Raw genomic sequence first — 14295 nt, 5'->3', positions numbered from 1 at the left:
AATACATTCTGGAGGGGGTGGGATTCATACTATAATAGACTTTTGCTAACAGGGGCCCAAAGCATTTTATGACCACATGGAAGGTGTGATGAGGCTCCATCTCGGTCTTCCAGATGGGAAACCGAGGCACTCTATAATGCTGTGTCTATGTCTCACCTGAGAAGTGCTCTCTTGCCCTCATCCCAAATTCTGCCAGCGTTTCCGTGCCTTGCATACTCAGTACAATGTACTCTGGGCACACCACAGAGGAAGAGCCTTCCTCAAGGAAGCAGGAGACAGTTCCTGAGTCCCTTCTCTGTCACGCGGGTGGGGTCCCTCGGCCCCCCACTCAGCCGCAGCTTTCTCATCGATAAACATGGATAAGAATCTCTTAGCTGCCTTAAAGCAAGGGAGCGGCCCTGATACATTTCTGAAATGAATTCTGGCTCTGATATCTATGATTTTAATCACGGGTACTGATGGCAAAATCCTGCCACTGAGTCCCCAAACGCGACCGCTCCTAGCTCTTGAGTAGCAGGCGGTGGGTTGTGGTGGCGAGCCTCCCAGGCTCCAGCTGTGGCTCCCAGGCTGTCTTGGAGGACTCACCTTCAAATCAAACACCTTCTTGTCGCAGATGCTACAGATGTGTGGCAGGTGAAGGGGGGCCACACCGTGAAAGTCATTCAGCTCGTGAGCCTGCAGGGGCCGCACAGACAGCACAGCCTGCTCCTCCTTGGCCCGCCGCCGGGCACTGCTGAAACCCTGTTTGCTGTTGTTTAGTCGACCCCCAAAGGAAGGAGGGGTCCTGTCTGGGGTGGGCTCCTCGGGGTCATACAGCTCATAGGGCTGGCCGGGGGGTGGAGGCCACAGGTTAGGGCCTGCTGTAAGGTCGGGCTTGCTCTGGCCAGAGAATCCGTGGGGGCTCTCCCATTGGCTGTTTGCACCTTGCAGCAGTGGACCTACCTCGCCTTTCATGCCCCCGGCCTGCTCAGCCGCAAATCCACCTGCCACATGCGACCCTTGGGAGTTGGGTCCGTAGAAGTCCTTGGGAAAGGCTGCTTGGCCATCCTGACCTGAGTGGCTATAGTGCCCTTCATAGGTCACACTGCCTGTGGTAGAGGCTGTGGCTGGCAGGAAGCTGGGCTGACTGTCTGTTTCAGAGCCATATGCCTGGCTGGAGTTGGCTTTGCCATACTCATAGAATCCTGCTGCAGCAGAAGCGGGCCCAGTCTTGCCAATGCCCAAGATGACTGCTGGCTGGGCAGGGGTCTGAGGCATGACCCCGCTGAAAGGATGCATCACCACAGCATTGGGGGTTTGGCTGGGAAGGCTCACAGAGGGTCCTGGGGCTCGTGTCTGGCCAGGGGGTGAGAAGCCAATTGCATTGGAGGGAAACTGGGCACTGGGCATGGTCACAGCATGTTGGGGCACCCCAGTATGGCTGTGGGGAGTGCCGATCACAGATGGATGCCTCAGCTGGTTGAAGAGAGGCTGGGACATGGCCACTTTGGAGAGGACTTGGTTCAGGACTGTGGCGGCTGCGGTGTTGTTGGTGACAGCTGTCTGTGCCAGCTTCAGCCGGTGGAGGGTGAGCTGGGCTTGCAGTTGAGCCAGTTGGAGACTGGCAGGCGAAGGAAGCAGAGGGTTCGGGTTACTGACGGAGAAGGGGTTCTTGTCCAGGAGCTTGGCGGCACTGCAGAAACACAAAAGTCTAGATGCACAGCTCGTTTTCACCCAGGGAGCAAGGGGCTCTTTCTTTGCTTATCCATGGTTCCCCATCTCATATAAAACCCACCCACACAGACCCCACATATAAGTGAGTCTGCAGAACACCTGTACTCACACATACTCTGATTTTTTAAAAACTAAGACAGAAAAATTATGTTATGACAGAATGGTCAATCTCATTAAATCAGATACAAGCTAAAACCATTAGAAAAAAAATTCTGCCTATCAAAATAGCTAAAAAAAATTTTTAGTAACAGTATTCATTACTGGTAAAATAAAGTGGAGTGAACACAATGTTAATAATAGTCTGAACTCGTGCAACTTTGTTAAAAGATAGTCTGATAATAGGCACTCATTACAGCCACACTCTTTGACCTAATAATTCAATTCTGTCCTGAGAAAATGAGCTAAAATGTAGATAAAACTTGATGCCTAAAGATGTTTAATAATACTACATTTATTTAAGAGTCCAAAGCTGAAAATTACAAAAATCCGATAATGGGTTTGAGGGAAGGATTTAAACAAAGTAATTTATAATATATCTACATAATAAATGTCAAGGAATCATTTACTATTAATGTAAATTTCTACTTTATTATGTAATAATTAAGGCATTCAAAAAAGTAAACCCAACACCAAGGTTAAGACAGAAAACATTCCAACATTTTAAAATCCCCCTGGCATCTGCTCTCCCCATCCATGCCCCACCCCATCATTGCCAATAGTATATACTATATTAAATTTGGTAAGGTCATTGTTTACAACAACAGCAAATTAGTGACATGAGCAGATCCATATGCTCTATATGTTAAGTGAAAAAAAGCAAGCTTCAAATTTGCATCCAGAGTAAATCGTGTGTATATCTTCACCAAACATATTTTCATCCCGATCCTCATTTCGCATCCAAAAACAACAGGAATCAAGCTCCCTTCAATCCACTCTCAAACCCAACTAGCATAAGGAATAACCAAAAAAAGTCACAAGTGATGAAGACTGCATTTGAAGCCGTAGGCAGTGGTGGGCTCTTACAGAAGCCTATTGTGGGGGTGATCTGTCTGACATGTGCCTTTCTTGTGACTTCTGTTGGTTGGTTATGGTGTTTTCTTGACCGAACACCAGGATTCATGTTCTGAAAAGGGGACAGACTTCCCCAGAAATTCTTGAAGATGTGGTTAGTATTGTCAGGGCTCTTTTGTAAGACCATATTTTCTGGGTTTTCAACTGCCCTTCTGGGTAGTGGATGTAATCAGAGAAATCTGTTTGGGATATTGATGAACTGGAATTTCCAGGACATGTGAAGGTTCATGGGAAGAACAGAACTGTGCATTTGAAACTGGGATTATCATGAACAACCCAGGCTCTACATTCAGCATGCCTATGGGAGTGTGGGGGCAGAATTTGTAAGGCTGGGACACTTCAGACAAGGTTTCCACTGTCACAGGTTCTATACAGGATAAGTTTGATGACACAAAGGGAGAGAGGCTGGGGGTGAGGGCCCAGTGAGGAAAAAAGGGGAGACATGGAAAGTGGGTGGCATGTCACATCTCTCCCACTTCGAACATGCTTTGAGGGAAGAGAGCTTCTGCTTAGGCTGGCACTTTGCATTGGTCTGAGAGAACAGTGGGAGGCAGGGAGGAGGTGTGGAGGTGGTAGAGAGGAAGGTGAGTAGGAGAGAGCCAAATCTGCATGTGATGCTTCTGTGTGACCAGTCAGTGCTCAGCCTATATCATCCCATTTGATGTCTCCATCAATCTTTTTGGGTAGAAAATGTTCACCTCATTTTGCAAAGCAAGAATCTAAAGCACAAAGAGATTAGGTGAGCTTCTTAGGAATACTCACTCCTGGTGAATACAGGCATGGGATTCAAACCCCAGCCAGGTTTTGAAAAGAAAAGAAGGGGCACAGGCAGTTAGGTGTGTAGCTTCTCAGCCCTCCCTGAATACACCTTCTCTTCCTTGGCTGCTCCACTGTTTTGTTTGAAGTGAATTCTCAGAACATCATGCACACCAGCATTCAAACATAAGTGCAAAACACATTTCAGAGTCAGATAAAAATAATTTTGGATTGCTCTTTCCCAGTCTATGCGAAATCAAGAATTTTCCCTAAGTCATTAAAGACACATTACCTTCACACAGCCAGCAGCCTTGCTGGGCTCCCAGGATAGAATAGTTTGGCTGTATTTTAAGATATTGGGGGGCTGGGGGAGTCACGTTTAAAGGTGGTTACAGACATTTCCTCCTCTGTGTAGTGCTGGTTACAGCCAAGCCTTGGTACCCCAGTGTGGCCCAGGCACAAATCATGGCAGCAGCAGAGCTAGGAAGGCACTAATTGCCTACGTAGGCGAGAATATGAAGGGAAAGGAGGATGGTCAAGAGTCTGATGATAGATTTCTACTTGTGTAGTATTAAGTAGTTGAGCTTTAGAAGAGCAATTAAGCTTAACTCAAAACCCTGCCCACACACGGCCAACCCTTCCCACCAGGTTTGTCCATAACACAGCCTGTCCCCGCTAACAAGGCGATAATGAGGTGCCAACTTAGTTTCCATGACCAAGGTAACACAAGATTGGTTTTGTTTTCCCCAGAGAAGTCAGCTGTATTTTCTAAAACTGTGTTCTGGGCTGGAGTGAGCTCTTGCAGGAGATTTCCCTTCACTTCTGAAAGGACATGCGAGGAAGAGCTATCTTTCCAACTAAGAAAGCCAGCCTCACTGGGTATTTGTAGGTCAGCCACGAGAAACAAATGCTCTTCCAAGTACGGCGCAGATTACAGAAGTTTACCCATTTCAACGCAGCATGAAATATAGACTCATTAGATTTTCTTCCCAATTTCTGTTTTGACTAGCATATTCATATTGTCCCCAACCTTAACCAACTTTGAAAGGAAGTTATTTCACATGAATCATGACAGTGAAATACCTCATTTGAACCAAAGATCCTTAAAAAGGAAGAGATACATCATCTTATCTAAAAAAAAAAAAAAAAGAAAGAAAGAAAGAAAGAGCCCTAAAATCCTTAGCCTACAAGAGTTAAGAACCTAAAATTCAGGTACAGATGGCAATCATCTTTCTAAGCCCCAAGCTGGGCTATCCCTAGGGACTAGAACTAACATCGCCTTCTTGTATTCCTGCTACCTCCATTTGTCAGTTATATCACTTAGTATATCCTGCTTTGTGTTAAAAATAATTGCTTATGTACCCTTCTCCCTCTACTCGACCAAAGCTCCACGAGAGAACAAGGCATTGCGTGGAGATTCTCACATTATCCTGGCATGCTGCCTTGAACCTGGTAGTCACTCAGTAACTTCGATGAATGGAGTGAAGAAAGAAGATAATAGATATGGCTCATCACAACCTGGTGGCTTTAAGATGTGGACACCTCATTTGAGAGTATACATCTCCGTGAATAAAAACCCTCAAACAATTTAAAAAGAAGAATCTAAATATACCCAGAAACCAAATGGATTTTGCTGCGGTATACAGCTTAAACCCCAATCAGGTACAGAGTCACCTGCCTAGAAGAGTGTCTACAATTCCCCATTCCAAAGCAGGAGTTCTAACACATCCTTCTCCCTGTCCAAATCTAGGTTTTGAAATTGAATAAATAATCCCTGTGGTAGGCTGAATAATGACCCATTCAAAGATAATCCAATCCTAATCCCCAGAACCTATAAATGTAACCTTACATGGTAAAGGGGACTTTGCAGATGTGATTAAGGATCATGAGATGGAGAGATTATCCTGAGTTATCTAGGCAGGCCCGATGTAATCACGAGAGTCCTTATAAAATGGAGGCAGGGGGATCAGAGTCAGAGAGAATAGATACAAAGACGGAAGCAGAGGAATGAAACGAAAGAATATGCAATACTGCTGGCTCTGAAGAAGGAAGGGGCCATGAGCCAAGGAAATCCAGGCACTTTCTAGACACTGGAAAAGGCAAGGAAATGAATTTCCCCTAAAGCCTCAAGAAGGAACCAGCCCTGCTGACACCTTGACTTTGGCTCAGTGAGACTGAGTTTGGATTTCTGACCTCCAGAAATGTAAAGTAAGAAAGTTGTATTGTTGTGAGCCACTAAATTTCTGGTAGTTACAGAAGCGATAGGAAACTAATATAATCCAGCAAGAAAATTAGATGTAAGAGAAGCTGCCCCTCAGAGAGGAGGTGGTGGGTGTGGGGTCACTGGCCAGATCTCGTTGGTATAAACTCATGCCCCCCTAGGGAACCTAGGAAGCACAGACCTTCAGACTGGGTGTCACAACATCCTCTGGAAACCTTACCAGAGGCCAGAAAAACCCAGACGTCTCTTCCCTTTCAAAGTCAGCATTGGCATCAGTGGCAACCTGGGAAAGCTTTGAATTGTAGGCCCTGAGGGATCAAATCATCCTCTCACCCCCACAACAAGGAGAGAAAGTGACTTGTCCCGAGCCACATAGCTGCATAGCCCTAACACCTTAGTGAGAGCCCAGATCATCCAAACCAGCTTCTAGTGCCTGATAGAATTAGCCTTGCCTCCAAAAGCCCTAACTAAGCCCCAGAAGTATCTATTTCATCACCAAATTATCATCCCCACCCATTTTTATCTCTCCACTCAGTTTTGAGAAATACTGACAACCTTTGATATGCAAGGCACGCCCTGAGCACCAGGGAGATGCAAAGTACAGTCCCCTTCTGTAATCTCCACAACTCTGGAGGTGGTAGCAGGGATGCCCCCTTGTCTGGGGAAGGGGGGAGGGCGGGGGCAAAGTTCTCTGCACCTGCCACATTTCTTCTCCTAAAACTGTGCAGTGGCATGGTTTGCAGCCAAGTAGTCCAAGTGTGGACAGGGGAGGAGGGCGTGCCGCACAGGGAGTTCTGTAGCCTGGGCATCTGGCACAGAGCTGGGACAGCTTATCACTCAGCACAGCCACCGTGACTCACCCAGGCCTCTGCGAGGCTAACTGCCCCGGGGGCCGAGGCTGCCTTTCTGAACCATTAATTGTTACAAAGAATTCTCGGTGCATAATTACATTAAAAACTTTGGTTCCCTGCTCTCTGAGACAGCATTTTTTAATTAAAGCAGCATTTCTCTCAAGAGTTTTAAAAATAAAATATAACATAAAGAAGAGCTGGTTGCCTTTATAATGTCAGGATATTTAGGAGATTCAGATGAAAGCTGTTTCTAATGGTTTAATTCCATAGTGTTGAAAGGATGTGTAACATATTGTATTCACCAGGAGAACGAAACAGCTGTCTCGACTTGAAAATGCTCGTTATTTGTCCCAAAGCTCATTATTTGTCCCAAAGCTCTTTCATGTTTTATTCTGAGTCCCAAGCAGGATGCAAGGATGGATCAGCATCTGCACACAAGGAGTGAGTGAGGCACTGTCCTTCCTTGGTTCGAGTCAGGCATGATGCTGGAAATGCAGCAAGATTTCCGTGATGTGTAACCCATTCGGTTCTGCAAGGAAGGGAGAGCATCCAGGACACAGGCAGGCTCTGTGGGGCCTCTGCTCAGAAACAGACTCCATCAAATAGGCCAACGGGCATTCACCTGTTTACTTCGCCCATGTGAATTGAGCATGTATTATGTGCCAGGCAAAGTTCCGAGGTGATGGGAACACAGAGATGAGCAAGGAGAAATCTTCCTGAGATCCCAGGGAGCCAGATCAACCCAGAGTGTGAAGAGGATTCTGACACCAGTAAGCACAGAGATAGTACGGCACGGGGAAGGTGGTTCAAGCCTCAGATGTTTGATTGATTGATTGATTGATTGATTGATTGACTGCTTCAGATGTTTTAGAAAAATGTAATCAACGAAAGAAAAGGCCTTCTCGAGGGCTATCCCTGAACAAAGACAAATATTCTGAATTTATTAAGTCACCTACAGATGCAAAGATGTCTTCGCTGTTGGTGAAAAGCAGCTGTATGATGAACTGTGGTCAGAGACCCTGCCTCTTTCTGGTTGTATGATGGGGAAACGTCACTTAATTTTTCCGACACTCAAAATTTTCTCATCTATAAAATGGGATAGTAATCTCTATCCAATGTGACACAAAACTGGCCGATCAGAGCCCCCTGGCCACAGTGGTTGGCTCAGGGATGAGCATTTTGTTGGAGCTACTGGGAGAGAGACATTCTTTTGTCCTGCCATGCCTGGGTTGTTATACTGGCTGAATTTCGCCACCACTTAAGGAAAGCCTGCTTGAGGATAAAGCCAACCCAAAGGCACTGCCCAAAGACAGAGGCACTGGCAGTGTGACCTCCTAGGGGTGCCTCGAATCAGTTTCCCCTGCATCTGCTTGGACATTTCTGTACAGGAATCAATGCATTACCTTTATTGCTTCATAAAAATAAAAAATGTAATAAGAAAGCCAGCCTACCTGAATCATCTGCTTTTCATTCAGATGGTTCTCCTCCATGGCCCCATGTTGGCTCAAGAGCTCCCTGTTGCTCTCCAGGTTCCTCTACTGAGTGGACTGACCATAAGGCCCCAACAGCTGGAGCTACACGGTCACTGAAACTCAGGCACTTTGCTGTGACTATCTGCTGACCAGAGACACCTGCTTCTTGCAGGTCTGAGACACAGAAGGCTCCTCCGCCCTTGGTGGAGTCAGATCCCCCCAAATGCTGGTCACTAGGCCAGGGTGTGAATGGGGTGCAGGAGTAAAATCCCCCATGAGCCTATGGGCTACACGACAACCTCTTATAGGTACGGAGACCCACGGGTGCTCCTGTGAGCAGGGGATGTAATGCCTTGTGGCCCTCACCAGGGGACAATTTCTAACTAACACCAATCATTCTTAGCACTTAACAGGCCGGTTTTAATATACTAAGAACTGGCTTTATAAAAGGCATTAGCTATCTATCCTTCCCCCCAACAAAAGATCTTTATTCAAGATACAATGGTCTTCCCTCACTTGGAGGAAAGGAGAGTACATAGTGAGTAACAATATAGGCTGCCCTATACGAACCAGGGGTAGGAATCAGGCATTGTGGGCTCTAGAGCTAACTTGCGGCTTGTCAGCTGCGTTACAGTGGAAAACAGACTCCACCTCTCTGAGCCTCGGTATCCCCATCTATAAGAAGAGAAGTCACCATCTTTTCTTGTTTACATTATGAGGTTTGATGTGGGGTTAAGCAAAGAGTTGTCAGATCCCTCTGCAAACTGTTGCATCTGGTGCTGCACAGATGAAAACGTATGGCATGTCCGAAACATTACTGAGAAGAGAACATTTCCTGTGATCACAACGCACCTTTCTATTTCTGAAAACATTCCTCCACAATAGAAGTGATATTTGTTACTCAAGTCCTTGGAGGTAATCTCATTGCCCCTAGGATTCAGGGTAAGACAAGTTAAAAATCAGTGTAGCCATATTTATGGAATACCAGCAATATCGATACGATTGTGCTCTGCACTCCAGATGGGGGCGGGGATGGGATCACTGCCCAGAGGCTAAGGGCCCAGGTTTCTGAGTTTGTATCAAAATAGGTGTGAATTCCAGTTTGCTATTTAAAAGCTGGGGATGATGGCAAATACTTACCCTTGCTAGCCTCAGGGTCCTCACCTCTAAAGCAAGGACAGTTACATCTAAGCTACAGACTTGTCCTGAGAGTGAAATGACAGGGTGTACATAAATTGTTCTGCATGGTTCCCAGCACACAGTAAGCATTCACTGAGCTATGAGTCTGACTACTATTAGTCTTTTCCATCATCATAACCACAACCGTCTCTATCCCCACTACCATCACCATCAGCAATACCATCACTATTACCATCACCATTACTATCGCCACTACCATCACCATTATTATGCCACCACCATCACCCCATTATCGTCACTATTGTTATCATGATTACCATCACTATTACCATTATCATCACCATCACTATCGCCATTACTATTACCATCACCATTATCATCACCATTGTTATCACAATTACCATCACTATCACCATCACCATTATCATCAATATTACTATCTCTAATACCATCACCCTCACCATCATCATCACTGTCGTCATTGTCATCATCAATGCAGATGGCAGGTGAGCTCTGTGAGGTCAGAGAGACAGATCTTCCTTAGAGACAGATAGGAATGGAAGAGGGAAACACAGTCAAGTGTAAGGAAGTAAACATAAGGGTGGACACTTGCTGAGAGGAAGAAGCAGGAGTCTGGATTGGGACTTGAGGGGAACAGAATGTTTATAACAGCAGTTTGATGACCTGGGTGAGTCGTCAGCAGCTGACTTTAATGGCTGTGGGTTAACAACAAGGACGCAGCTGCAGTTCAGCAGTATAAATGTGTGTGGACTCACAGCAAGCTCTTCCCTGGTAACGCTCAGCCATCCGGAAGCGGAAGCCAAGAATCGCAGTCCAGACCACAGGGGTGCCGAAGCCAACCCGAATGGTGACATTCGCAGTTAAGCACAGTTATCTTTCAAGATAACCCATCAGGAATTTAAATTCACTTCCAGTTCAACTCACTTCCCTTTCCCAGCCAAGCAATGAATGTGTCATTTCTTCTTACGTGCTAAGATATAAAATATAATCCGGGCAGGAGAGCTTATGACCAGGGAAAGGAATGTTTTCCAGGTTTGGTCACACCTTCCCCGCGTGGTCAAATCAAATAAAGCACAATGCGTGGGGTCACGTCACTGCTGAGTCCTGCCTTTCCCTTGTCTCCTGGGAGCTGAACTTCAAATCATCTACTGGACTCTACCAGAATGCTCTTAGAAGCCAGGTCAGGATGTGAGGCACAGGGAACAATCCCCAAAGGCCAGGTGACTAAAGGCGAAAATGATGATACCACGGTAATATTGGGGCTAAGGTTCCAACTCTAATGATCATAGACGTTAAGAACAAAACGAGGACTTAGAGACCACTTAAGTTTAACCTACTCACTCTATAGAGGGGGAAAAAGTGAAACTGCATGAAGTTGGGGTAATATGTGAATCACCCCAAGTCTCACAGCTAGCTGGAGGAGAGCTGGGACGGGAACCCACATCCTCTCATTCCTCAGGGCTAATGTAGCTACCAGGGTGGGACACACCCTATTAACATTCCCAGCAAGTCTCCTTTGTGAGGAGAGAGGGGATACTTTTTTCTCATGGTGCCCTCTGCTTGGTAACAACAAGGCTACTGGATTATCACTAGCAAGGCCTCTGTGAATAATTTCAAGATGACTGGGGCAATGCTGGCATTACCCCATGTGTGGGCTTTGGCCATGACGTACTTATCATAGGATGATTCATATCACCAAGACGCCTCTTGGAGGCATTCCTAACAGCAATGATGATCCTTCCATCTTTCTTCTGTTGCCTGTTTTGTAGTTGGAGTGTTAATCAGTGTTTTCACCTCATTATCTATCTGATTTCCAGGACAACCAAATGGGAAGGTAAGTCAGATATGCCCATTTCCAGTTCACTTAAAAAGAAAGTAAACCAAGAAGGGTCTAGTAAAACACATGAAGGCATCCAGCTAGTAAGAGACTTGAATGAGGGTCTTTTTACTGTAAGGCCAGGATTCTAACCTCTGCTTGCACATTCATTAAAGGGAACTTCTAAAACCACATTTCTGGCTCTATTTCTCTGGATATGATTAGTTTTTCAGGGGTTTTGATTTGTTTCTTTAAAGATACTAAAATATAAGGCATTTTCCTTTATTCTGTGGTTTTCCCTCCCAATTTATCAAGTATTTTATTTTTTGCCAGCTCCATTGATATACTTTTTAAGTTTTTTATTTATTTAAGTAATCTCTGCATCCAGTGTGGGGCTTGAACTCACCACTCTGAGATCAAGAGTTTCATGCTCTTCTAACTGAGCTAGCCACACACCCCACCATCTTTATTGGTATTAACATTGTATAAGTTTAAGATGTACAATATAGTGGTGTGATACATGCAAATATTATGAAATGACTGCCACAATAAGTTTGGTTAACAATCTAAGATGTGATTTTATTTTTTAATTAATTAATTATTATTTTTTAAAGATTTTATTTATCTACTCATGAGAGACACACAGGGAGGGAGAGAGAGGCAGAGACACAGGCAGAGGGAGAAGCAGGCTCCATGCAGGGACCTGACTGTGGGACTTGATCCCAGGTCTCCAGGATCACGCCCTGGGCTGAAGGTGGCACCAACCCTCTGAGCCACCGGGGCTGCCCTAAGATGTGATTTTAAATAACACACTTGGCGTTACTAAATGATCAGCTTTTTGGTCCACTGTATTCTCTTCCACTTTTGGTCAGTCATAATAAGATTCTCTAAACCAGGGGACGCGCAGTCACCAAGGGGCAGCTAGCAGTTCTATAACTAACACAAAAGGCCCGCCTTTCCTGCTGGAGTTATTAGAAGTGTTCAAAATGTCCAAAAGAGAACTGGTAACACAGCCAATGCAGAGTAAAGAACGTACATTCTGCTAGTATCATAACAGGAAAGTTTTATAGCAGACACAGAATTAATGTCAACTTATCCACTAAGAACCATGCATTCGTTCTTTTTCTTTTCCTTCTTCTATACCAATGTTCTTTCTGTAAAATAGCCTTTATCTTATAAAGTGAGGGGCACCTGGGTGCCTCAGCTGGGTAAATATCCAAAGCAGGCTCCACACCCAGCATGTGAGCCTGACTTGAAGTTCTGAGATCAAACTTCGAATCCGGCTCACATGCTGGGTGTGGAGCCTGCTTAAGATTCTCTCTCTCCCTCTGCCTCTGTCCCCCGAACCAATAAATAAATAAATAAATAAAATATTTTCTAAAACCATAGCACTGTAGGTGGTAACTTATTTTTTTGGTAACTTATTTTTAATATTCACATTTGTTTTTGTTTTGAACTTTAAAACTTATAAAAATATAAGGAATATAACAAATCTTTACAAGTTCACTGCCTGCCCATCACCCCAAATTAACAAATGCCATGATTATGATCATTTTCTTAAAAAGACTTTATTTATTTATTCATGAGAGACACAGAGAGAAAGAGAGAGAGAGAGAGGAGAGAGAGAGAAAGGCAAAGACAGACAGAGGGAGAAGCAGGCCCCATACAGGGAGCCTGATGTGGGACTCGATCCCGGGACTCCAGGATCACGCCCTGAGCCGAAGTCAGATGCTCAACCCCTGAGCCACCCAAGCGTCCAGATTATGGTCATTTTTGCCTCAGATATTTTTTTTACAAAACAAAACTATACAAAGTTGAAGTCCCCTTTGAGACTCCGCCCAAGCTAATTCCTCCGTCTCCCTAGTGACATTCTCGTGTGGTGTGTCTATTTAACTGTATCTCTCTAAACATAGAAAAAGTATAAAACTAAGAGACTTTTCTCTACCTGCATGTCTTGTATCAGCATGTAGGACTGGTTCAACAGTACTTCTCCTAAAGAAAGAAATGCATTTTGTCTGTAGTTTCTTTTAACACACTGAAGACTGCAGGCAGTATGGTGGTGTGAAAAAAAATACCAAACTAAAAGTTAGAAGAACAAGGTGCTGCAGCAACTGCTTACTTCCTGTGCTTACCCACTGCTTACTCCTTACTCCAGAGGCTGGTCAGTGTCCCTTTATATAGAAAATGAAAAAGCTGGATGAAAGGACCTCCTGGGACGCCTGGGTGGCTCAGCAGTTAAGTGCCTGCCTTTGGCCCAGGGCATGATCCTGGAGTCCCGGGATCGAGTCCCACATCAGGTTCCCTGTATGGGGCCTGCTTCTCCCTCTGCCTGTGTGTCTCTGCCTCTCTCTCTCTCTCTCTGTCTTCATGAATAAATAAAGTCCTTAAACAAAAAAAAAGGAAAGAAAGGACCTCCGAGATCTCTTCCACCTTTGAAATCTGATAACTCTCAGGTTTAATTTCCTCCTCTGTCAAATGGAGATAATGTCTGCTCTTGCTGGCTGTTGCAGAGAGCAAACATGATGCGCAGGCACTCTGTAAAGCATAATGACGTTGCTGATAGAATCAAATAATATTGAATAATAATACATAAATATTATAAAATAAACACTATTTAATAAGTATTCTTACTCATATATGATATGTTATATATTATTAATAAAATATTACATGTTGATATATAATAAATGCTGTAAGATAATTTATTGTTACTTCTCACAAATTAAGCTATGTTTAAGCTCCTGAAAATGCTCTTATTTTTTTTTTAAGATTTTATTCATTTATTCATGAAAGATTCAGAGAGAAAGAGACACAGGCAGACGGAGAGCAGGCTCCCTGCAGGGAGTCGATGCGGGACTTGATCCCAGGGCCCTGGGATCAGGATTTGAGCCAAAGGCAGATGCTCAACCACTGAGCCACCCAGGTGTCCCCTGAAAATGCTTTTAAAGGAAATATATATATGGCATGGTTCAGATATATGTGATGCTGGCCAGTCAGCACAAAATAATTTAATTTATTCTATCTTTGTTCTCTTTGGCAGTCAGTTTAGCACAAGAAGAGTCTCTCTTAACTCTATCCATGAAGATTTTGTGAACAAAATACAAAAGTGCCTCATTAAAAGATGTTCTCCTCTACAAAAGCACTCCACAGGCTAGAGGAGCCTTCCATCGTAAAATGAAGTTCAAATCCATTCTGGGCTGCAGTCGGTTTGCCTGAGACACAATTTTTCAGAAA

The 14295-nt window shown here is 44.6% G+C and overlaps 1 protein-coding gene across 4 annotated transcripts in view; it reads right to left on the bottom strand.

The window, feature by feature from the left end:
- The window catches only part of RBM20 (RNA binding motif protein 20), a 190732-nt gene that overhangs the window by 51064 nt on the left and 125373 nt on the right, over positions 1-14295 (bottom strand). For 3 of the 4 annotated variants that reach the window (XR_007406709.1, XM_049103094.1, XM_035707910.2), the window contains exon 2: positions 586-1672. Coding sequence is in view for 3 of the 4 variants with exons in the window: in XM_049103094.1 (XP_048959051.1) it covers positions 586-1672 (1087 nt within the window). In the remaining variant the exon portion in view is untranslated. The remainder of the gene's footprint in view (positions 1-585; positions 1673-14295) is intronic. The other variant, XM_049103095.1, reaches the window with a different exon arrangement.

Source organism: Canis lupus, chromosome 28 (genome assembly GCF_003254725.2).
Source record: "Canis lupus dingo isolate Sandy chromosome 28, ASM325472v2, whole genome shotgun sequence".
NCBI classification, from domain to species: Eukaryota; Metazoa; Chordata; class Mammalia; order Carnivora; family Canidae; genus Canis; species Canis lupus.
This window is presented reverse-complemented; position numbering and strand designations above follow the sequence as displayed.